Source organism: Aptenodytes forsteri, unplaced genomic scaffold (assembly GCF_000699145.1).
Source record: "Aptenodytes forsteri isolate BGI_AS27 unplaced genomic scaffold, ASM69914v1 Scaffold61, whole genome shotgun sequence".
In the NCBI taxonomy this organism is placed as follows: Eukaryota; Metazoa; Chordata; class Aves; order Sphenisciformes; family Spheniscidae; genus Aptenodytes; species Aptenodytes forsteri.
The window spans coordinates 6,440,121-6,465,431 of NW_008794443.1; the positions used below are offsets into that span (position 1 = coordinate 6,440,121).

At 40.0% G+C, this 25,311-nt stretch overlaps 2 protein-coding genes across 5 annotated transcripts in view; both read right to left on the bottom strand.

Moving 5' to 3' along the window:
• Positions 1–4,827, bottom strand: part of LOC103907500 (cell cycle control protein 50C) — a 10,490-nt gene extending 5,663 nt beyond the window's left edge. Inside the window, exons 1-4 of the mRNA XM_009289702.1 lie at positions 4,615–4,827; positions 3,674–3,784; positions 2,305–2,406; positions 910–1,000 (exon numbers count right to left, since the gene is read on the bottom strand). Of these exons, the coding sequence (XP_009287977.1) occupies positions 910–1,000; positions 2,305–2,406; positions 3,674–3,784; positions 4,615–4,827 (517 nt within the window). The remainder of the gene's footprint in view (positions 1–909; positions 1,001–2,304; positions 2,407–3,673; positions 3,785–4,614) is intronic.
• A 709-nt stretch (positions 4,828–5,536) lies between these two features.
• CMSS1 (cms1 ribosomal small subunit homolog (yeast)) overlaps positions 5,537–25,311 on the bottom strand; it is a 40,156-nt gene continuing 20,381 nt past the window's right edge. For all 4 annotated transcript variants that reach the window (XM_009289709.2, XM_009289712.2, XM_009289708.2 and 1 more), the window contains 8 exons: positions 21,654–21,725; positions 17,969–18,098; positions 14,984–15,043; positions 14,186–14,288; positions 12,713–12,773; positions 11,744–11,831; positions 9,652–9,740; positions 5,537–6,230 (listed from right to left, as the gene is read on the bottom strand). In XM_009289709.2, coding sequence (XP_009287984.1) covers positions 6,147–6,230; positions 9,652–9,740; positions 11,744–11,831; positions 12,713–12,773; positions 14,186–14,288; positions 14,984–15,043; positions 17,969–18,098; positions 21,654–21,725 — 687 coding nt within the window. In that variant the 3' untranslated portion in view covers positions 5,537–6,146. The remainder of the gene's footprint in view (positions 6,231–9,651; positions 9,741–11,743; positions 11,832–12,712; positions 12,774–14,185; positions 14,289–14,983; positions 15,044–17,968; positions 18,099–21,653; positions 21,726–25,311) is intronic.

Below are 25,311 nucleotides of genomic sequence, written 5' to 3' on the forward strand. Positions count from 1 at the left end.
GGCTGAGGGAACTGGGGTTGTTTAGCCTGGAGAAAAGGAGGCTGAGGGGAGACCTCATCGCTCTCTACAACTACCTGAAAGGAGGTTGTAGCGAGGTGGGCGTCTGTCTCTTCTCCCAAGTAACAAGTGATAGGACAAGAGGAAACAACCTCAAGTTGCACCAGGGGAGGTTTATATTGGATATTAGGAAAAATTTCCTCACCGAAAGGGTTGTCAAGCGTTGGAACAGGCTGCCCAGGGAAGTGGTGGAATCACCATCCCTGGAGGTATTTAGAAGACGTGTAGATATGGTGCTTAGGGACGGACATGGTTGGTGGACTTGGCAGTGCTAGGTTAATGGTTGGACTTGATGATTCAACCTAAACGATTCTATGATTGGATTCTATGATTATGCCTACTAGTTTACTATAAACAAGATCAAACCTGGGATCAAATTGAGTAAGACTATGTATGTTTCCAGCATTCAAAGAACAAAATGCAATCACATAGATCCAAAGGTCCAAACCAACGTGAAGAACAGGTCACCTCCTTCTAACCACACCACTGTGGAAAGGCAGAATCTGGGCTCTCCCATCACTGTACAAGAATGTGTTTTTTAGCAAGGAAGTACACTAAATTTGTTGTATCATCATTCCTTATTTCACCAGGGACTCAATTCCTCAGTCCTGTTGTATATTCACGTTGAAGAGGGCCTTAGTAAATGAAAGATCTTCCTCAGTTTTAAAATGAGGGGCAAGTTACTAAACAGTAGGAAGCAGGAGCCCCATATTCACCACAGTAGCACCACCACCAAAGAAAACCTTTGTGGAAGAATGACAGAGATCTTGCAATATCAGGACTCAGCTGGATTGGGTAATGGAATAGTTTCAAGTGGAAATTAGTAAGCAGATGTGGAAGGTACCTACTTACCATTGAACATGCTGTTGGCAATAGCACCACACGGAGCCATGGGCGTCCCATTTCGGTAGGTGGTGAAGGGCGCGCAGTAGCTCTTCTGAATCTGCATTCAAGGTCACAGAACAATCAGGCACAGAACCTGGGGATTTTGTTTTGGTTTGCTGGTATTAATGTTCTCCTCCCATTCCTTCACCTTCCATATCACGGTAAGTAAACTTAGGTCTTCTCCAAATTCTGCTGTGGACTTGCAAACTCCAGACTACAAAAACTCATTTGGGGATCTGCTATTGTAACATAGCTACAATTTAAAATGTTCCAGTGAAGCCTTGGCTTACCTTAGAACATCTCATTTTTCCTTCTTTTTAATTTTGACCTGGACTGCTTCAGTGGTGGAGAACAGCAGATGCAGTTAGCCACATTACTGCAGTTCTGTGTGGGGAAATCTTGATATATGAAGACACAGCATGAAAAACAAAAGCCCATCTCAAATTTATTACATCTCTCTATCCCAGTTCATGAGAAACTATAAATCTTCAGGTTTAAATGCAGAAACATTTTCAAATAACTCTAATAAGCTGTGTATCTGATTGGCACAAAAGCCAAAAGCGGTTGCACTTGGATGCAAACAAACAAGCTGACTGGACACCTGGAGAAGCAGATGTATGGGGAACATGTCTTGAGAGTTACAAGAAGCATTTTATAGAAACAACAGATTATTATGGCACAATCATCATATGTACTGAGGACAGTCTGTGGACTGTGTGTATATTAAGAAATGCTACTTCTAAGCCAAAGAAAACATGTTTTAGATTTATAAGTAAAAAAACTGAATGCAATGATTGCATTCTCCAATTTCCTTATGCAGGCCTGCTGCAGGTGATGCTGTCTAGCCTCCTCTTTAGACCTCTAAGTTGCATACTTCAGAATGCTACATGATCTCCTATTTCACCATAAACCTTTTCCTGCTTCTTGTCCACTTCCAAAGCCAGATGGCAAAATGAAAGACTTAGAATAACTTAATTCCCTAACCCTATAATAAAAGCACAGCTTAAAACACTTCTGGCTAAGATGACTGAAAACACTAGAAGGAAAAGCTTTCTGTAAATTTATTTGAAAAAGACAATGTACTTTTAATCAGCATTCCTACAAGGTGCAGGTTTGAGAACTGCAACACTGGACTGACATCTTTTATTTATCACCTCAATCTTCCTCTTTTATTAACTTATTAGACAGAATGGCCCTAACAATCATAAAAGCAGAGACCAAACACTGAAAAGCTGTACCTTCTCATTATTCCCTAGAGCCATCTTAACACACTTACAGTTATGCCTAGTTAGCTCTCCATATGGTCAAAGATGCACCTGATGGAAATACTGACGATCTCATAATACAAAGAAGAAAACTTACGTTTACATTTCGACCCAACAATTGTGCATCACTTCTTGATATCACATATCGACGGTGGTTTTGATAGAAGTTTTGCAGGCCATAGTACATAAAAACATCACCCTAGAATTCAAGGATAAATCCCTTCAATAAGGTGAGCTCATGTAGACAAAGAGAAATCCTATTACTTGCTAAAAAAGAGAGGGGAAGCGAGTACTCAATTCATATTTAAGTGTTGGCAACTACACTCTAAGCAATTACTTCAGCGGACACTGGCTAGAATCTAGTCTTTACCCCAACTGAAAGTTTTAGTATTTTGGCACAAAATTAAACATACTTTAAATCACCAAATGAAACCTAAAATAAAAATGCCTCATTATTATTTTACTCAAGATGGCATGGCTGGCCATGAACCTGCAATGACTATGAATAATTTTGTGGAGACACTAATTTTCCATAGAAGAAGGTGCACGAAAAACTTCAGAAACTACCCATTAGCTCTTAACTCCTTCAGATTTTTTTAAAAATAAGGCTGCCTCTCATCAATTATTTGAACCCTTTGGGAAGTCTAGTCCTGTAATTAAAAGGAGAATGCTAGGCAGGCAAATACAAGCAAGAAAGAGGACTATTAAACTATAAAAAAACATTATTCAGTTAAATAAAATTCTCATCTCAAACATCACTGTAATCTGAAGAATTAGAGTATTTTAACAGCCTCTTCAATACTGAAGAACCCTAAAGTGACTTTATAATTTAAATTGCACTGTAATTTTAAGGGATCATTTATGCAGTACTAAGCGTAAGATCTCTTTGGTGGAACAGGAAGCGTTTTAACAGTCTCAGCAACATAACCCAGTAGTTTAGGAGAGGAAATGAAGGATACTTTTCCCAAATGAAACTGCAGAATGACATTGCTAGACTTGAATTATTTCAAGGACCTTGGCAATTAACAGCATAACCCTTGTAGAGAAGACTACAGGGGTTTACTTATGACAAGTGGTCAGAGCTTCAGATTTCCTTCTTATTGGAGAGCTTAGCAGTGCAGTAACAACTAATCCCAGGCCAAGGGCAAGGGTTTGCTACTGACTCAAAGAGACAGATGCAGAGAGAAGTCACCTCCACAATCAAACACCATTTCCTCCATCCCCATCTTCTCCTTGGACATCTCCCAATCAAGGGCAGAGGTAGCCTGATCTTGATTATTTTTAACATGTACCAAAATGAATAGCAAAGGCAAAAGTATAAAATCTTGAGTATTTCATGTTTTTAAAAAGTACAAAGAAAATTTAGTCAGGAGCTCTACAGAGCAGAATTAGTGTATTTTATCATACAGGGATATAAAAAACAGGAGGTGCTAAGCAACTTGAGCTGGTTTCTCACGTCCACTTACCAATATATCTTCCTTTAGCATGAAATTAACAGAACAGTGGCATTCCTTATTCCAGTTAGAGGAATTTTCACGGAGTTTTGAACAATCTGAGCATTTATCTGAATAATCAATCTGTCAGAGAAGTGACCAAGCAGAGATATTGTAATAAAGGACATGCACAGAGGAAAAGGTTAGTGTTTTAGCTCCAAGACTTCTGAGAGCAGTTCTCTTTTAAGTGACACTGGACTGTCAAAAATAGTTAAAATTCAACAGAGGCAGAGAATCAGGACTTGGCCTCAATGAACATTCACAATTTTTATCCCTAGTTTAAAGCTGTTTTAGAGCCTTTTGATGACTGTTGCAGAACCTCCACAAGTGTTCCTTGGCAAAGGAGCGCTGAGCGAAGAACACTTCTGCACCTTGGTCTGGCTGACCAAGTAATGCTTGACAAATCCCCACATGCATTATGGTCCACCCCTCTTGAACAGCCTGGATGTAGTGCTGAGTGTTGGCTCCAACCAGGAGTCTATTAACACCGCCACAGGTCTAACCAACCTTGCCTCCAGGAGGCATTTAAACATCAGGGCTCCCTGCATTTTAAGATTTTGCCCCAGCAAACATCGATGTTCTTCTAGTACCAAACACTATCAAAGGGATTAGTTTACTTCCCTTCAAAAATCCAGGAAATAATGACAACATTTCAGATATTACCAGCCGGTGGCAGTAACTACCACCCATATTTCAGATATTACCACCCAGTTAACCACCCAGTGCTCGGCTTTTATCGGTGACCAACTATCTCTGAGGATTTTCACAGGAATACTGGCTGCTGGACACATGTCCAAGGCATGAAGCCATTGCTATCATCTTTATGCAGAACCAAAAATTCAAAGCCTTTTCCCTCCAAATGTAGCCCAGTTTGTTCTCCATAGAATATCTAAGAACACCACCCCCAAACAAACCTGGATTTCTCTGACGCTGTTTGTGGACAGTATGAGGCAGACTCCCACAGAAAGGCAGAATGCACCTGTGAGAAAGAAGCTGGAGAGCACAGTCGCAATGGTAAGCTGGGGCTTCCAAGCTGGTAGCTTCTGTTGTTTGAATGCACTGTTATCCGGACATCTGGAAGGACGCGCCTCTCCTTCTCGTGGAGGAAAACTTGTCTTGTTTTTCATTTTCTTCTTGGTGAGAGGAAGGAATAATATACTTGTGCTGGCGAGTGTGTAAGCTGAGATACTGTCCTTACCGTTGGGAGACTGTATTGTTTGTTCAAACTTGCATTATGGCCAGGAATTACTTATTAACTAGATCTCGCTCTTCCTCATTTTCTACATTTGTGCCTGGATTCCCATGATCAGCTTGTACCAATCAAACGACTGTGTACTTTGGTCAGGGTGTCCAGCTCATGCCTCCTGGAAAAGCTTAAATATGTCTTTTTCCTGCCCCACAATTCAGTAGGATTTGTTATTTCTTATTCATTTGCAGGGATACTGCCAGCTATACTGGAATTTCTGTGTAATCTCAGATGCATTATTTCTTCTCCCTTCAATTCCATAGCTGCCCAGCTAACAGGCATGGCATACAATGAAAGGAGCTCTACTCCAATTGCACTGGATGCCATTGGGGAGGACTGCAAGTGCTGAGACAGCACTGCACAGAAAACATTGCTTTGGAAGACCAAATCAATTTTCTTAACCTACTACATTCATTGCTATTGATTCAGATGCAATTTAAAGTTGTAAAAAATTCACAACTCATTCTCAGAACATCTGATTTGGACCAATGGCTTTCCAAGATGCTGATGATTTGCTCACCTCTATTCCATCTTGCCCTCTGAAAAAAATGTGTCCATTCCCTACTATCCACAATGACAGAAGACTCACCCAGAGATCATTGCCTTTTAATTTAAATGGACAAACAGAAGGGTATTTTTTGCACACTTCAACAGTTTAACCAAAATAAAGTTTCAATATACAGATAATTTATCATGTAATAGCAAAAAAGTAGCATTTGGCCAGCTCTAGAACAGATGGGTGAAAAATACCTTTTTGACAAATTACTGAAATTCATACAACATTTTCAAAGATCCTCTAAGGCAAGAACTAGATTATCACTCTCATGAGAGAAGTAAAGGTGTCCTTTGGGACAGCAGAGGGAGATAACAGAGAACTGAATTGTACAAAGACTTTCACACCCCAGTTTGCTCGTCTTCAAAGTCTTAAAAGTGACATAGTAGTAAATCTAGCAGGTGAATGCAATGTACCTCTAATTTCAATACCACATTGCTACTGCAATAAAAATTATACTAAAACTACAAACAAAACTTCCGTTTTATTATTAAAACTCAGAAAAAGTTGCAATGTGCATTCTTTCTGTATTGGTAGACCTCTGAAAAGTCAAAATTCTTAATTCCATCACCAATTAATCACTTGCCAATTGCAGACAGGATAATAGTAAAATGCAGCTGCAAACGACTTCCTTGTTGGTAAAACTATTAAAAGAGTCCCAGCTTCACAGACCCCTCTCTGCACAGCTTTATAATACACATCTCCAGTAGGTCAATTGTTTCTTTCTTTATCTGAAGAAAACAAAAATCAAAGAAAGCATCAAAAGTTACTGATAATGCTTTGGCTAAATACCATTATTTATTTACGCAGGCACCTCCCTGTAGGACTACAAATTAAAGAAGAGGTTCCCATACCAGGCCCTGAGCTCTACAGCGTTGCCACTTTGTAAACATTTGCTCTGCAATCCTAAAGTACAACTATGGCTCCTGCAGTCCCATCTAACAGGGCTAGAGCTAAGTTGTCATCAGTATGGAGCTGATAAAGCATGCCACAGCAAGAGATCCACCCTGGGCTGCAAAATCCCTGCGGGACTTTCCAGAGCATCAACGGGTATCAAGTAGTCCAAGGGCTGTACTGCAGTGCAACAGCCACAACGTTGTCTGTGTCTGAGAGACCTGAATGAAAGTGAGCATAAAGGTCAAGTCTACATGTGCTGCATGCAAAGTACTTTGGTTTATAACACGGACAGGGCTGCAGCTTATTGCTTAGCTAAAGATAAAAGACGAATGTACTTGAGAGTAAATATTGACTACATACTTCAGCAAGAACACAAGATTCTCTATCATCATGGTTAGTCCAGAGTTTCCTTATAGTTCCCTCTTCCCACTTACAAATAACTTATTTGCGAGTTTTCTCTCAGGTTTATATCCTTCTATGCCCCCACTTTGCACAGGAATAAATGATGTGAGAAAGTCTGACCAGTCTCTGTTCCACACTGGATGTGCTACATGAGGGTGAAAACAGTTGTCTTTCGATCGCAAGTCCATTTCTTACACACCTTTCTACTTTCATGAAACCTGAAACTTAAACTTTCTGTATTTTCAAACTTACTCAAGGCTCAGTGTTTGTATTCTTTGCAGACAATACAATATCGTTTTTTGTTGAAAAAACTCCATTTGAATCTTACAAACAAGTAATCTGAGGAGTTGAGACAGCTCTGTATTGCCATCAACCTCTATACACAAAGATTTCAAAGTGGGAAGCTTGTCCTTTGGTCAGATCAGAAAGTATACAATCAATTTTTATTTAAACCTTTACGCTTCAGTGTAAATCAAGCATGCCAAGACAGAGTCTCATAAACTCATTTACCCCACCACTGGTTTCTTTGTGAGCTTTCTTTTTATTTCCTTCTCTCCACTGTTTGGGATGAATGGAGTGAGACACACAGAAACAGAGAAAAAAGTCCAACAGCATTAACTAATGAGATGTTGAGGCATCTGGAAGAGCACTGGATCAGGGCGCCATCCATTATGTGAATGTGATGGGATACAAGACTCGTAAGGGAGGATTAATGTGTTTTTAAATTCATATATTTATCAGAATATAGCACTGTGTACAAAATTCTCCACTGAATATGAGGTGAGTACAAAAACATCAAGTAGTTCGCACCTTTAAAATGAAGCTACAGATTTTTCATGAATGGACAACAAGTACATGTGCTTCCAGCTGTTCTTGCTTTCTGGTGTAATTACAATGACATGTGGCAAAGGAGCACCTTAAATATACAAAGAAATTATTGACAAAGTGAGGTTTGGATCAGGGTCAGTATGCCTCATTTCCAATTTTAAGGGCACAATTTTGCCTCCACAACTAACACAGGATGAAAAAAATTAGTACATCTAACTGCCAGTTCTCTAAATTGTGTTGTTGGTACTATAATTCCTCTCTTCTTTGACCAAATTTATTACTAATCTTGGCATGTATTTGACAATTTTTTATACAAGCAGGGGAGTAAGATCTTCTGCTCACTAAGACTGTATTCCATATTTCAAGTCTGCAAGTTGCCAGAAAATGCTACTGATTTCTACTCTGTTAAGATGCCTTATCTCAAAAACATTATTTGGGTATCTTGTATTACTGACATTCTTACAATGTTCAGGAATCTGCCTGATGTCTGCAGCAGGAAAATAGCTGCAAGATGCTCCAGTTACATAGCTCAAGATGTCAAAATCCTTTCTATATGTTGTGTTACCTGAGCCAAGCGCATGTCTGAAGACTTTTCTGATCACTATTCTGTAATCACACATAAATATCTATTCCTCATGCTAACACTATATATGAAGGTGTAACACACTCACTTGGTTTTAACTTGAACTAAGCCTTAACATTTTGATGTTAAGATAGCCTTAAGATTTTTCCCTTAATAAAATACAGCTGGAGTCACAACTTTTGGCCTATATTCCTAGACAGACATGCAGAAATTATATGATGCTACCTACAGTGAGCAGAAAGGGGTAGTTCAGGTTTGCAATAGCCCCAAATCCCAAATCAAATATTAGCAACATAATTTTCAGGTTTTTGAGGTGGATCACCTATAGTCTACTGTATGTATATTTACTTCAGCTGACTTAAAAAATCCATCCCACTGCAACCAGCACCTTTTGTACTACTATCTTGTGCTAATATAGCTGTGAATTCATGTTCTCTGTTCTTTAAAAAAAACCTTACAGATAAGTGCAAGCACCATAGAAAAAAGCCTTATGTATTTACCACAAGAGGGAACCTCCTTGCCTCTAAAAGCAGAGCTGGTTTCTTTGCTACTTCATTTCTGCGAGGTATATTTTGCGGGGCACTTTATCCAAGATTAGTAGGAACATGTATCTTTGTGTATGTGGGACTGTAAAATACAGCACATTCATAGATAAGTGCAGAGAAGGATTAATGACTGATTATTTGTTTCACTTGTGAAACAGCCTAATGTCTATATGCAAAAACTCCTTTTTCCCTGGAGATTCTGCGTATGGGCCTGCTCTAAATGTGCAAAAAAATGGAAACACTGTGCACGAAATTGGAAACTTTCTAACAACGACTGGTGGAGGAATCTGCCTCTTTCACTCTCTGCTGGCTAAATACCAGCTGATGCCCCACAGCATATGCTAAACGTGCCTCGTCACAGCAATAAATGTGAAAGCTGGATTACAGAATTGAAAAGAATAGGGAATTATCTTAAAAGGAGTCTACAAATGATGGATGGCACTACATAGTTTGTACCCTACCTCTTGCCAACCCCCCCGCCCCAAAACTGTCTGTAGATTTACTCACAAGAAGTACCACCTTACTCTCAGATGGAGACAAATAAACGCTTCTCCAAAGTTTTATTTAGTTTTTGAGGAAACTTTTGCACAAAGTCCTCTTACTGAGAGAACTTCCCGGGAACAGGTAGAACAACCATCTAGCATAAACAGGAGAAATTCACAGCACAGCCGTAGAAGTCATAGCTGTGACTTGCAACAAAAAAGGAAAAAATCTTCCTCAGGAGGTAATTTTGAGGCCTGAGAGTACAGACTTACTAGTCAAATGTTGATTTCTTTGTGTTTCTAGACCACTGAAGTCAGCTTTACAGAAAGAAAACCTTACTGACCAAGACCTGGGCACTAGAATCAAAAGTAATGAATGCACAGAATATAATATATCCAGGTGCTTATACAATACCTCAGGGATATCCATCATTCTCCTTAGTTTCTGATCTCTCCAGTTCCAATCCAGAATCATATATTTTGTGGAGTTCAAGCACAGGCCATCTAAAAAGGCAACATGAATTTTACTACCAAGATAATATGACACGTGCTTATCAAAATGATTTTGGGCTTTTACATCTTTTGCTGTCTGTTTTCAAGGAAACTAATCTTTGAACACTTAAGTACTACATTTGCTGGTTGGAAAACTAATGCACTGACACTGCAGACTCCCTTAACCACATAATCCCATGCCTTTTTGGAAGATAAACACAAAAGCAGAACAACTACTGTTGCCAGGCTTGTCAAGAGCTAACATCCTGCCAGAAAATAATTCCTCAAGCTTCCTCTTGATGAAACCGCAGGAGTTGAATTTCCACAGCTGATGAGGAGCTGGTAAGTTACAAGGACCCTAGCCTGAAAACTCCTGTTAATGGGAACTGACAGTGTTTAGCAATTTACAGGACTGGGTGCTATGTGAATGTGAGTCAGGTCAGTGGTGCTGCTGAAGAATTCCTTTACCCTCCAAACAAATGGTGGTGAAAGAAGAAAAAGGTCCTTTCTGAACTGGCCCTCCAGCTGTTCCCCTGTTTTTCCCTGGTCTTCTACATGATGCCCACAATTTTTTGTATTGGTTTTGACCCCTCTCCGTTCCCTAGTGACCTGGCACTGCAACATTAAGGTGTCAAAAAAGGACTAGACCTTAGGATGATACACCTTGTGTCCCTGCCATAAGCTGCCTCCACCTAACACGGCAATGTGCTTACGTGCTGAGCAGTAATGATTTAATGTTGGTGGAGGGCACAGGAAGCAACAAAATTATGCTGCTCCTGTACCCTTTTGGAAGGAGCGGTAGAGTCCCAATCCACAGCCAGTCCTTGACCAAGAAACCACAGTCAGAGCAAGGCAGTGTTTAGAAAGAGGAACGGAAAGAATCACCTTATCATCTTGTCATTTTGTTGTTTGTTTTTCTTTGTGTACTTAATGTCTATTGAGTAAGTAAAACTATTCAAAATTTGGGAAAAGAAAAGGAGTTTTATATAGAATAATTAAGTTCATTACAGGCAACTCAGAAATAAAATGAAATCAGCAAGCAGATCTTTCGTCCGCCCCTCACAAAGCCATAAGCTGCCTCCACCTAACACGGCAATGTGCTTACGTGCTGAGCAGTAATGATTTAATGTTGGTGGAGGGCACAGGAAGCAACAAAATTATGCTGCTGTCCCCTTTTGGAAGGAGCGGTAGAGCCCCAATCCACAGCCAGTCCTTGACCAAGAAACCACAGTCAGAGCAAGGCAGTGTTTAGAAAGAGGAACGGAAAGAATCACCTTATCATCTTGTCATTTTGTTGTTTGTTTTTCTTTGTGTACTTAATGTCTATTGAGTAAGTAAAACTATTCAAAATTTGGGAAAAGAAAAGGAGTTTTATATAGAATAATTAAGTTCATTACAGGCAACTCAGAAATAAAATGAAATCAGCAAGCAGATCTTTCGTCCGCCCCTCACAAAAGTTTACACTGAGCTCAGAGTGACATATGATACAATGACTTCTGCCATTACTTCCTTCTGATTTACTTGCAGTGTTTAGTTTCCTGGAGCTTTAAATCTTACACCATGGTTTTGCAGTCACTTTCAAGTCAGCATAAATCAGTATTCCTGCCAAAAGAGGAAGTCCCCCATTACCTGATTTTGTGTGCACTCTGGTTTTGTTTTAATTGGGATCAGTTCTAATTGGGATCAGTTCACTGAGCTGCCAAACAGACTCTTGGGCTAGCACAAGAAGCAGGAAGAGGAAATAAGTGGGCACTGACTGGGCAGGGGGGGAGTATTACTCTGCCTTTCTCTGGTAATACTGATTTATGCCAGCTTAAAGTGGTCCTAAAATCAACTACTAGAATCTTGACCTCATTTTGACTGACATAGTAGAAGTGAAGAAACAGAACTGTACAGTTTAGTACCCAGATCCACAGATTCATGTCAACCTAAGCGCTTCAAAAACAACTGAAGTCTCACTTCTCATGAGACTAAGTATAAGATACCTATGGAGAAAACCCTCCTTGTTCTCCTACCTTGCTCCACAAGCGCTTTTACTCTCCCAGGAGTTCCAACCCCGATGTGGAACACACCTTTCTCCAACATACTCATCTGTTCTTTTATCTAATTTGAAGAGAGAAAGACAAACCACAGTAAAACCACGATCGTTTTAAAATTTCTTCTCAAAGAGCTGGAAATAAATTCAAGATCTCATAGTACCTCTTTCTAGAATGCCATCAAGTAACAAATGCTATTCATCTTTCAAACTGTCAAACTGATATATCTGGGAGAAAGTTTAAGAAATATAACAGCCAGCTGGGCATCACACTTCTCCAGAAGTTCAGTCGTTTTCAACTTTGAAAATCTGCTATTGCACCAACTATTTTTGGAGGTGAGAACAGTATGCTTCCTGCAGCATTTAAACAAATTCTCTTGAAATATCTGGAAAACTGACAAAGTTGAATTAGTTCTAAACTCCTTCAAGATGAAGACACTGGAAAAGGGTGAAATAAAGCAAGTGACATTTGTGTGTTTGACAGTATTTACATCAAAGGCCAAATGTCCACTCATTACTTCCAACATCCCCGTAATTTGTGCTCTCCAGCAGGTATGGATATTGGGTATCCAGGCATCCAACTGGCAGAATGCAAATGTGGGTGCTGGTACAGTTTGCTTCTACAAACCTATGTGTGTAAGCTTTCAATTTAAACAGGCAAAAGCCATTTGAATGAGCACCTCACAGGAATGTGGAACATCTTTAAAACATAGCACATGCATAAGCATCTACATTCTGCACAGGATTGCACCAGAGCTACTGGAGATGGTGTTTGGCTAGATTCCTCAAACTGCAACAATGGGTTACCAAAGGAAGCATTACCTAAAGAAAGGAACATTATACGAACACTATATGAAAGGCACTATTGCTAAATGCTTTAAAAAGAAAATAGTACAACACTAGTTAGTTGTTTAGTTTTTCTATCAAAATTCCCTTGCAGCTCTCTTACCTTTATGTGCTTTGCAAACAACTTGAGAACTCTGCAGTCTCCTTTAAATGCTGTCATTGACCTAGCAATAAAAAAATTGAAAAAGGAAATGCAAGCATCAGGGCTGGGATTAAGACCACACAGGGGGAAAGCAAAACTAACTGGCATTTCCCAATATGCTTGAGACAGACAGTCCCGCAGTGACCCCTGCTTGTACTATGTACATTCTTGTTTGCTACTTGATCAACAGTGATCAACAACTGCAGAAACACAACAGCAGGTATCAGTAGGGGGCAATATTGTTTAGATAGCTTGTCAGATAATATTTAATAATTCTGGCCTGTGCTTTCACAGCTAACTTAGTTCAAAACTGACTAATCACCAAATTCTAATTCAAAAATATCCCAGTTACTGAGATACAGGCATGAATGAACATGCGTGTGCGTGCGCAAAAGGCAAGATCTGTGTATGGACCAACCCACATTTCGCAGTCTTTACTGCAGAGATTGCCCAAATTCTAGCTAACCAAAACTCGTTTATCGGAAAACCTGACTTGTATTTCTGACACTCCATTTTGGCACACAGTAATAACTCCAGGTTTTGTATTAGTCAAGCAGGAGACAACATATTCAGTATTTACTGAATGCCATTTAAGACAGCTTTCTCTGCATGTTTTTTGCAGTGCGCCAAATCTTCGATTTTCTCTTGTGCAAAGCTAAAGGTTTATGTACAAGTATACATATAAACCACCTAAGTCTCAGATGGTAATATCTGCATGCAGGGGCTAAGCACTACAGGCACATCTGCCATATCTATGCTTCTATCTGTAGCACGGAGTCAAACTTCCCAACTCTCCATCTCATGTTGTACTGACAGATAATCACAGGAAATGGGGTCAAGACACAAAAGACAACCATGAAATTTGTGAGGTATACATTAATTCACCAAAGTCATCAAGACTTCTGGAATGAAAAGGGGAAGGATAGAGAAGGGAAAAAAAGATGACAGGGAACACTGAAAATCGTCATCTCTGCACAGCAGTTTTGCCAGCCTGAGCCAGCTGAGAACATGAACACAGAGCTGGAAGCACTCGGGCCAGACGCACGCATTGGCACTTGAGGCCCTGGAACACCATGTCCTCATTGCCTTTAGTGCAAAGTCACGATTTCTAGTGGTGGATCATGATGCTTTATGGGTTTACTCTGTTCCCAAGTATAACATGTTGCATGTTTCCCCCAAATTGGTTACACTTTATTTTTGGTTTTTAATAAAAATAGCACTTCCATGCAACTGAAGTACTAAGTGTTACTTCAGCCTAAAACCAAACACCACACTCCCACAATTTAAAGAAGCAAGGGATATTGCATCAGTTTGAGTCAGTGAATTTGTTGGCTAGCAAAGGACAGTGTCCCAGTTTTGCCTTTATGTCTGTGGTTCCAAGACAAAACCTCTGACTGACTGCCAACCTCAACATAACATTTGCTATCGACATACTTGATGAGTTCCAAGGAACGAAGGGCAGAACTGCAGATAACCAGCATCACCACTGACTTCTTTTCCTTGTGGTTTTTACGGAGTTTTGCCCACTTAGGACAGACTGCAATGAAAAAGCCCATGTACGCATACAGAGAAAGTACTACATGCCACAATTTTAAATTACAAGAGTACATGATGAATGGTAGCCAGCAGCAAGAACACACATGCTGACTCCTATGAGGTCTGCATCTCTGGCAACGCTTTTACATTTAGTCATGGCTGAGAAATTGGAAAATAAAATGCCCAAAATAAATAAAATACAGAAATATCACATAACTGAACAAATTAGATAAGCATTAAAAATCAACAGTTTGTAAGGTGTCAAGCCCATTGTCTTCATTTGCCATATATGGCAATTTATATCAGAGAAAACAGATTGGAAAGATACATTTACCAGACCAGACGTTCTATATAAATATAAAAAAAAAAAAAAAAATTCTCTTGGTTCGTGTCAGCAGACAGCTGCAGGATTTTTACTGTAAGATAATACATACACCTACTTATGAAGCCACAATAAATTACTGACAAACAATCCCTAGCAATTAAAAGAAACCCTAAAACATTTTGGTACAAAAAAAAGTGATAAAGAAGAGTCAGAAAAACAAGACCTGTCATGAAAAAAAGAAAAAGAAAAACCTTTAAAGTTATTAATATTTCATAATTAGAAACATTTGGAGGTGCAGATAAAAACTGCAATAATATTGCATTAACAATGTTTTTCATACAACTTTCATCTCATCCAACATTTTAACTCACTTTCCTTCAGGTATGAAGAAAAACTATGGGTGAGATCATTGGCTGGCAAAAAACAGGAATCTGAAAATGTAAAAGGAAAAAAATATTTTTGTTGATGTAATTAACAGCAAAGGGAGCATATATGTTTGCAGCATAATGACTAGTTATATTGATGAAATCACAACTGTGTTAAAATCCATGATCAATAAATTACCATTTGTGAAACAAAGATTAATGTACACCTCATGTACAAGAAGCTTTATATTGGATAAATCAATGAAGGTAACATCTCTCAACTCAATTGCAATTCCTTTCTTTTCTCCTGCCATGAAAAACCCTGAATACAGGGCTGCACAGGTGTGATCACATACTTTAAAAAAAGCTTTCATAGTCTTTGCCACAATCAGTCAAAGGTCTCAGCCAAAAGCCTTACAGTCAATCTGCTAGACTGTTCCTCCCATCTACCTATGATGGAATACATTTGTAGATCACCCAAACAATTCATACTGTGTAAATGCAACAACCTACCAATAATCTACCTGTCAGTAAGTTTGTTCCTCTTTCTGGCCTTCCATATTGTGGTAATCTACCTAACTATCAATCCTAATGGTAACACCTACACTGCGTTTAATGTCTTCCTCTTCCTTCATTTCCCACTGACTGCCTATCTTTTACCTGGTCACTATGTTAACTAGCAAGTCTCAAAGGCACTCTGTGCAGACATGCCATTTAACTTTAAGCTTCATATAGAGACGGTCCTAACAGGTTCTTTGGAAGGCCTTTCCTTTCTGCAGTGTCTATATAGAAAGTCGAAGTTCTTAAAATGGTGATTAAAATTAGATGATCTGAAAACTTGCCATCGTTGTTAAGGGTCCTTTGCCTGATGGAACAATATGCTCCTGCAGAGCATTAACAACTCTGTCTTCAGGGACCCACATATTTGTTGTCATTCTGCATGAAGCACAGCACCTCCATGTCTATGGAACGAGATGTTTGCCAATATATTTTAGCTAAATTAAGGAGGTTTCCTTACAGACCTTATTCATGTTCACATGGATGGCGCATTGTGCTAATGCTGGCAGCGTCAATCCATGATTTCCATTGGAACAGACAATGTGACAAACTTGGTTTGTAGCTGATGCCTGGCTGAAGTCCTGCCTGTGTAGTTTCTTGAGCATAGCCACTCTCCATCACTATATCTTCCATTTAATAGGTGTTGTCTTGCTAAAAACTTTTATTTTGCACTGATCCCTTTTATTAAATCCAGAGGTTGACATTTACTGGGACTTGAGCTCCAAAGGGAATGACTGTGTACAACTGAAGGGCCAGCAGCTGACTTACTTTTAAAATCATGTTTAAAAGATGCACTTGACACTAGTGGAGAAGGGGATGGGCTGCCCTTCCATAAGAATTTGGTGGTAATAGGAGAGCTCTTCACACCCACCGCATTCCATAAGCATTTAGTGGTAATAGGAGAGCTCTTCACACCCACCATGGTCCTCTCCTCCCAGTGGCAAAATGTCTTTACCGTTGTTTTGCTCTTCTGAATACATTAAGTCTTATTAATGACTGAACATTTCAAAAGATGGTTTCTAAAGGACACGAGCTTCAGTCACTGACTTTTCACCAACACTCCAGCAACACTGGAGTATTAACAACAATTTTAAATGCAAGTTTCAGAAAGGGGGGAAAAACACATAGCTCAGACTGCAGCAAGAGACCATGCTGACTACAAACCTGACCTTCTGCACTGTGTCAGTTAAGTAGTTGCTTGTTAGTTGCTCAGTGCTTTGACGTGAATGACTTGACAGCTGTAGAAGTTCGTAAACTCCTTGGCACGCTAAGCCTCCAACTCCCAGCACAAAAAGAAAGAAAAAATATCTCCATCCAACGCAAGAGCCAATCCATATGGAAATGGGTCACTTCACTAGCCCAAAGGGCTCTTTTAATAAGAAAGACACCAAAGCTATTTATTATTTGCTAAAAACCCTAAAGGTCTAAAAATACTTAACACAAGCTTTTCAAAGCAATCTACATGGGACTTCTCCAGGTTTTCTTGATTCAACAAGAAAGCTGAACCTGCCCCATAGAAATAAAGAAGGGTCAACCTAGAATCATGGATGTTAAGGAAGAGTATATTTATCTAGAAAGACAGGCTTAAACATTAAAAGAGAGGAACCACTGCTGGGCTAGAAGGCTCCTATGTTGGGCACAGGTCACTAAGAGTTCAAGAAGTATCAAAGGTGTATGCAGGTTAGTTACCAGGCTGTTTCCTCATCATGAGCACTACCAACAAATAATGGACAGTGCCTATAAAATGACAGTGCCTCTTTATCTGCAGAGCAAGACGCAGAGAAGTTCAACGTTGCCTTCATCTCTAATGCAACCTCCAACTGATAGAAGCTAACCCTGCTCTGTCCTGCTTTGCCTTTTCTATCACCGGCTTTTAACTGGAGATAGAATATGGGAAACCAAGAGGGTCCTTGTTATGGTTAAAACTTGGTCGCTTTACACTTGTACCAAAACTACCATCTCATTTCATGCCGCTCCCTGAAAAACCATTGCCTTCAGCATCTCATAACTGCATCAGAATGCTGTCTCATTATTTCTTTGTCTACTCCTGTCAGCCCTCCTATTATGCATCTGTATCGACTCAGATAATCCCAGAAACAAAATACATTTTCACTTTCTCCGTCAGCATCTTGGAAGCTATTATTAGGAATCATAATTTCTATTAGAAAGTGAGCTCCTGAAATTAATATTTTACAAAAAAAGGACACATTTAAACAATGTTTCTTTTCATTTCCGTAACTCCAAGAAACCTCACATTTATTCCAAAGAAACTAACATCTCTACTTAAACAGCAAATTAATAGTGTAAGAAAATATTTCCATAAAAAGGTACAACTCAAGACCTGTCCCAAAAATCCTCTTTCTTCTGCAGAAAAAGAACTCAACAGTATCGTGAAAAAAACATTATTTATCTATTAAATATAGGATAAGTTACCTGACAGTTTTAATTCCTCTATTTCAATCACTGAACGGTTTTCACCAAAATGCTGACTAAGCAGATTTTGTAGATCTGCAGGGACGCCAGGTTTTGGAGGGGATTTTTCCAGAATATCAGAAATATTCTTCTAAAAGAACAAGTAAAACAGGTAAGTATGACATTTCAATATTTTCTGCTCTTGGCTAGCTAACAACGGTGTAAATAAATGTTCCTCCATAACTTTATACAGTTATATTGACTTAATTACAGCTTAATTAAAAAAACACCTTACAATGGGTGTCCGGGTTTTGGCTGGAATAGAATTAATTTTCTTCCTAATAGCTGGTACAGTGCTGTGTTTTGAATTTAGGGTGAGAATAATGTTGGTAACACACCGATGTTTTAGTTGTTGCTAAGCAGTCAAGGACTTTTCAGCTTCTCATACTGGCCTGCCAGCGAGAAGGCTGGAGGTGCACAAGAAACTGGGAGGGGGCACAGCCAGGACAGCTGACCCAGACTGGCCAAAGGGACATTCCATACCATGTGACGTCATGCTCAGCATATAAACTGGGGGGAGTTGGCCAGGTCGCGGCCACTGCTCGGGGACTGGCTGAGCATCGGTCGGTGGGTGGTGAGCAATTGTTTTTCATTTGCATCACTTGTCTTCCTTGGGTTTTATTTCTCTCTTTGTTATTTTCCTTTTCATTACAATTTATTATATTATTTTATTATTATATTATTTTATTTCAATTATTAAACTGTTTTTATCGGGGTGTGTGTGAGCAAGTGGCTGTGTGGTGCCTAGCTGCCAGCTGGGGCTAAACCACGACAATGGGACAAGATTCCCATCATCTTTAGTGGGAATGCAGACTTCAGACGCAAGTTCAAATACTTTGATCAGATTATCTGTGTGCCCGAAGACAAAGTATCTTGTGCACTCACCTGAAATGCTGCCGTAACAAAAACGTAACTGAGAGCTGGTTTTGCTGTTGTTATACTTAAGTATCAGTTTGAAAATTCAGGGGTTTTTTCATAATTTGTTTTAATTTATTATTCTTAAAGAATAACAACAGGAATCAAGTGATTATATAAGTCTTGGTTATATTTTGATTAAAACACAGTACGTATCTATCTATTTTGGAAGGAAAGATGGTTAGCTATATTCAGAATGCCATGCAAATGTGATGAAAATGAGTTAAAAGCGCACAAAACCAGAAGTCAAGCAGAAAGAGTTCAGCAGCTGCTTTGTTTTTCCAAAATGTATAGTTCTTTAAACCAAACTAATAATTTTTAGAGCCTGGACATGAGTTTATAATGATTGTGTTTTACACCTTAGGAATGTTAGCAAATAACAGGTCTGAATTTTCACTGAAGTGGAAGTGTTGCTGTATTTTTTCCCATAATTAAATGGATCATCGGGGTAGAATAGCCCAGGGTTCCCGTTATCTGAATGATCTGCCAGCATTTAAGAAAACAGCAGATTTTCAAGGATAGAGGCAGCCTGGAGAGAACGGCAAGAATATGAAGCCTCTCTTGTTCTCACTGAGAAGTGATTCTCAGCTGCGTAAGCTAAACTGAACTTGCCGTCATAAGGATGCATGGCAGCATAAGCCTTGAAGTGAAAAGGAGCAGGAGAGTGTGGTTAGGACGGGACAACAGGGTACGTATCTGCTAGGGAAAGTGAGATTTCACAGAGAGATGAGGTGGGCCTGGAAACATTTTTGGCAGCTTTGGAGGGGTGGTGAATACCTTCAGTGCAATTTTGGCAGACTAAGGTCTGGGGCAGCAAAGATCAACAGAAATTTTGAAAAGAGCTATAGCAGGAATTTTAACGTAGGGGACATAACTTTTTCCACCCCTCTTTCCCTCTATCCCTCCCAGCACCCACTCCTTCCTTCTCTTCCATTCCCCACTGCTCCATCTCTCTCTTGCCCAATACACCCCAAATACTCCCGTAATGGCAGCATAAGGGGCAGAAGGCGGAACAGGGAAGAGCCACACTGTAGCTGCTGAAGCCACTCTACCCCACAGCAAAGGCAAAGTAGGCAGCTGCCTCTCACAGCCACTTGCCACTTTGGCCACTGCCTGTTTCACCTCTGCTAAACACCAGCTGTGTGTTTGCAAGACCCCAACTGAATCTTTGACAGTGGGATATGCGGAGATGAAGTCTTATGCCTTCCTCTCAGTCTACCTTTGGCCTGGCGCAAAGCCCTCTGCAGTCCCCGGAAGGCTTTCCAGTGGTCGTCTGGCTGTTTAGCAGGTTTTTGCAGTGCCTGAATCTGCAGCATTCCTTCCCAAGTTTCACCCTCGCTTGGCACCGTTGTATTTTTCTGCCGTGCAACAACTGTCTTCCCAAAGAATGACCAGAGGCCATGTGCAGCACACGCAGCCTCTGCATGAGGCCCACAACTGAACCTCTTCGTTGTTCTTCCTATCAACCACAAATGCTCTTCTCCAGCCCCACAACTTGCCTCTTAAGTGACCCACATTTGGGAACCTCTGATTTAGCAGACAGCAAGACAGAACTATCAGGCTCATTTACTTGGTAATTCAGGGTAAGGCGCCGTTCCACAGGACTATTAGGTCATTTGTTGGGCCACTTGATTCCTTCAAGAAAATTATGGCACTCTGGAGGGGAGAAGCCTGATACTAAAGAGAAATTCCGTAAGAGCAAGAGCAAGGACACCTGAGCAAACTCTCTTCCTTCAAGGAGAGCTGTGGGGAAATGTTCCTCATGCAGGAAATTTTATTATTTTTCTTCCAATTCATTCCAGATGCTTAAAAGCAAGGGTTTTTTTCCCCCCTTTTCCTTATTTTTGGAGAGAGCACTTTGTTTGGAACCCATAGATCAACCTGATAAATATTTCCTGATGGATTTTTTGAGAGGCTGTGTATGTCCACTTAGTGGCCTAGCCCCACTGAAACCAAAGGTGTAACTAAGTGCCTATTGTTTGCCTGAGAACGGGGTCTTTTTGTTAGGTCTGGTTCACCAATCTCTGTTGTGGGATGCTTTCGCTCTGGCAGCAGTGGAACAAGTACCGCAGTCACTTCTGCCAGAGCTGCATTTAAAGCTAAATCCCACTCTTCCCTCTTCCCATTCCCTGGATGATTAAGAGGCCTGACATAATATAAAAAGGCCACCTCTCAGCCTCACAAGGGAGCCAAGTATTTACAGTCTGTCCTGAACGACAATTAACTTGCCTGGTGCCATATAATTTCCATCTAGACTGTAGAGTGTGTTTGTTGTTGAGGGTGAGGATGGAGCATGGCCAGAGGGAAAATACAGAGTATTTATTTATATACTTATGCTATGAGGAGAAGAGCGAACAAGGACAACTCTTGGCTCTAAAGACGTCACAGCAGCTGGAGCCTGACCACACCGCTGAAATGGGGCGGATTCTGCATCAACTGAAATTCCACCTTTCTTTGACACAGTTACATTTTCCCGGTGTGCAACACTTGCAAGTGGGGTGTAGACATATACAACCCTTGAGCAGAGTGTACACGTAATGCCACAGTTCAGGTTGGGAATGAGTATTTTGAGTGAAGTCAAAAAAGTAGGAATTTCTATTCTTCTCTAAAAAAGGCTGCAACGTTATGACCATATTACTTCTCACTGTCACAGGGTTGTCCCAATTCTGAATCTTGTAATAGCACATACATCCACTGCCCAGTCCCCGAACACACTCTAGGACATTCATACCTTCTTTCTCCTCTTTGCCTTTACCGTGCTCTCTTGTTTTTCTTCAGGTTGACTTAGAAAACACTCTGTAGGCTGCAAAGCACATATTTACAAAAAAAAAAAAAAAAAAAAGTCAGATATCTGATCACCTGGGGGAAAAAAAAGTCACCAAAGGGAGGTAAGAGGGGATACATAAAGTATAATGCTGGGTTAGGGAAAAACAAACAAAACCAAGCTTCCCCACCTGTAGAAGGGATCACATTCTTACACTTACATATATCCGGAATAATTTTGGAATTGAGATCTATGTTGTTGTAACCAAGAGGGGAATAAAAGAACAGAAAATTGAAAAATACAGGTTGTAGTCACAATTCCATAAAATGGTGAAAAGCAGGTTTTGATACATTAAAAAAAAAATCAAGAGGAAAACATTAACAAAACCTTTCACAAACTTCGTATTTTTGATCTCTATTATTGCGTGTGATTGTTTTTCTAAACTTTGCCAATCATGCTCTAAAATAACTGGGTCTAAGGTGAACATCCAGATGGTGAAAGATACCATGGAACTGGGTGAGAATAATTGCAACAATCATGCTCTGGATTTCCTTTTACATTTGTAATGCAAAATTTAGGCAAACATATTTCGAATTTGTTCTGCCCCATTCTTGCTTTGTCTCCTCATAGCAGGCAGGGTCAAATACACACAGGAAAAATACATGATGCATTTCACAATAATCTTCATCCAACACGCGTTGCTATTATTAACCCTCTTTTGTGCCTGAATGAGCAGGCTGAATTGGTCCATTTGTACCAGAGTCCCTGTTCACATAAGCCAGGGTTAGGATTTGTCCGTAGCCATGTAAAATTGTCCAAAACAGAGGAAGCGAGGCACAGGCTTTCCTTGTTTTGAGCATAGCAATTCTCTTTTCTTTTGCCTTCTTAGGGACTTCCACTTCATGGAAATGCAAATTAATCTACATAGACAGGCTTTAGAGCTTAATAAGTGACCTGATGAAGAGCAATGGGAAAATAGGCTGAGCTGCAGGAAAAAGCTCCTTGATAGTAGGATGCATTTGGCTGGAAAAATCTGCTCCTGTGAGAAACCGCGGAGAAGCCTCATCACATGGAGCATTAAAAGCTCAGGAACAGCAAATCCAGCAGTGCTCCCTGGGGAAAGCCTGAAAGAAAAGTATCAGCAGGAAAGGGAGCCCAGCCGAAAGCCAGAGAAGCTGCTCCTTTGTTCCCTTGTGAGGGCAGCTTCAATAGGGCCAAGAGGGCCAAAGGAAAGCTAACAGAAGTTCAGAGTATCTGAGCCTTTCTGAGCCCTCCTGGTACTGCGCCCCCTTAACAGGAGGACACTTCATGACAACTGGTAGTATATGACCCTGCCCAGCACATTTGTGTCTTTCCAAGCCCACTCTCATATCCTTATCAGAAGCATTTTATTCATATTATGCCTACGTTTCCCTTTTTCTCTCCACTCCCCGGGCTAATTTAGCTATAAAAACCAGGATACCACCATGCTCAACACAAACAAATGACCTATTGCTTGCTCCTGCTTTCTGTGCCGTGATGCAACCACTGCCATTGCACTTGCAAAGGCAGTAGTACTGTATAGAAGTGGCCCTGAAACTGGTTGAGGTTTGAAATGATACTTAGGAACTACCAGAGAAGATCTGGCTGGGAACTGGCTACAGCCAGCAAAGCACTCGACAACTAGGGCTGGAATATAACACAGCCTGGATCAGTATCCACCCATGAGAAGTTGTGATTCAACAACAGAAATCTGTCCCTGTGATTTTCTCAGGTATAAACAGATACTATCTTCACAAGAAATCAAGGGAATGACTACAAGTAGAAACTCACTTCAGCTAACAAAATTGTTCCAGGGTTAACATAAGCTTTCTGGTTTTATTTTTGGTTGGTTTCTTTTTTTAAAATCTCTGTTCTGACTCTGATTCAAGTGCTTTTAAAACACCACCATACATTTCTTCATTCCTATCCCTACCATTAGCATTCCCAGACATTGAGACTGAAACAGAGCTACCCTCTGCCTTCAGTTCCTGCTCTACCCTTACGCATCCCAGCTGTCCATAGATACTCAAAGACTACTTGCCAGGTGTTTTAATAATAAATTCCATGTTCAACATCATATTTTATGCAGAGAACAAGCCTTTGAATTGATTTAGTCAAGGGATACTACCAAGCAATCAAAAAGCCAGAAAGGGGCCAATCTGAATCTCTTTCCTCCAGTAGAATATGATGGTTCCCTATCCTAGAAAGTGCTACCACTCTTTCAGCATATTGAAAAATGCCACTCATTCACTTTGGGCCCATTTCTCCCTTCATATACATTGCGAACTGTTTTACATAAATCTGCAAACCACTCCCAGCTGGTATCTGCATGAGAAAAGAATAAAACTGTGCCACAGAGCTGAAAAATTTTCTCTAAGAGAAACAAAATTTTGTCACAGGTAACCCTTCATTCAGATGTTTAAAAGTATCACCAAATGCCATGGCTTCTTTTTTGAAGGCAATGTGTAACCCTTTCTTTCAACAGCAACAGAAGTACACAGCAGGCTTGTAGTCAAAAGCCTTGCTTCCTCAGAGAAGCATGTTAAGACTCAAAATTATCTTCTTTACAACAGCATATATATATATATATTTAGACATAGTATACTATCAGCCCAGCAATAATAAGTCCACTTTATTCAGCCATTAAAAATAATGCCATAAGAAAAAGAGAAACTTCATAGTGGTGAATGGCTGTAAACTTACAGGTCTTTGATGATCTGCAGTCTTAATTATTTAGGCATCTGATCTAGACTGAACTTCTGACCCTTATCCAAATGTTAGTTGCCTACCTACGTATGCAATAGCTCTTCGCATGCCACCCTTAACAAAAGGTCATTTGCATGTTTTTCTTACGCAAGACACAGAGCAGACAACCTACTGGTTTTTGACATGGCTCCTTTGTGCTCTGTGTTTTTATGCTATTTTTACATGGAAGTTCTTAAAATGCAGAAAACAGGAAATTTGTGCTGAGACCATTGATTTATGAACTAAAAAGTCATAAATTCCTTGTTTGTTAATCATAGACAGAACATAAAATATTTCCTGTATTATATTTCTAACAAATTGTTTTCTTTACATGTTGCCAAGTTACTGGAAATTCAAATGTAGAGTGAAAACATTCTTGCATGTGTGTGAAAGTTCACATTCTAGGTCAGCCATATACTCTGACTTTTGGAGTTTGTGACAAAGTAAACACATCAATGCGCCACTCAGATTGGAGGCAAATTATTCATTTCATTGTAAGCCTGAGGACAGCCTGCAGACTAGAAACATAAATGTTCATAATTCTATTTGGTTGTCTCCTGACTGGCTTTAAGGTGCCAAGTCCACTGCAGAATAGCTTCCAGCCTGTGAATAAGGCAGGGATGAGTAAAATGGGTTATGTTATATGCACCAGAACTACAAAACTACTAGCTTTCCGTAAATACATCTGATTTTGCAAGTGTTTTGCTCTAAAAGACATGCAATAACATATCCATGACTTTGAGCTCCCATAAAGCATTGCCTCCCAGAGTTTCATGGCTAAACATCAAATTACCCGATTCCAAAATGCAGACTGATATTCTTTGTATGACAGGAAGACCTGTGGCAGGTGTTCTGCTAC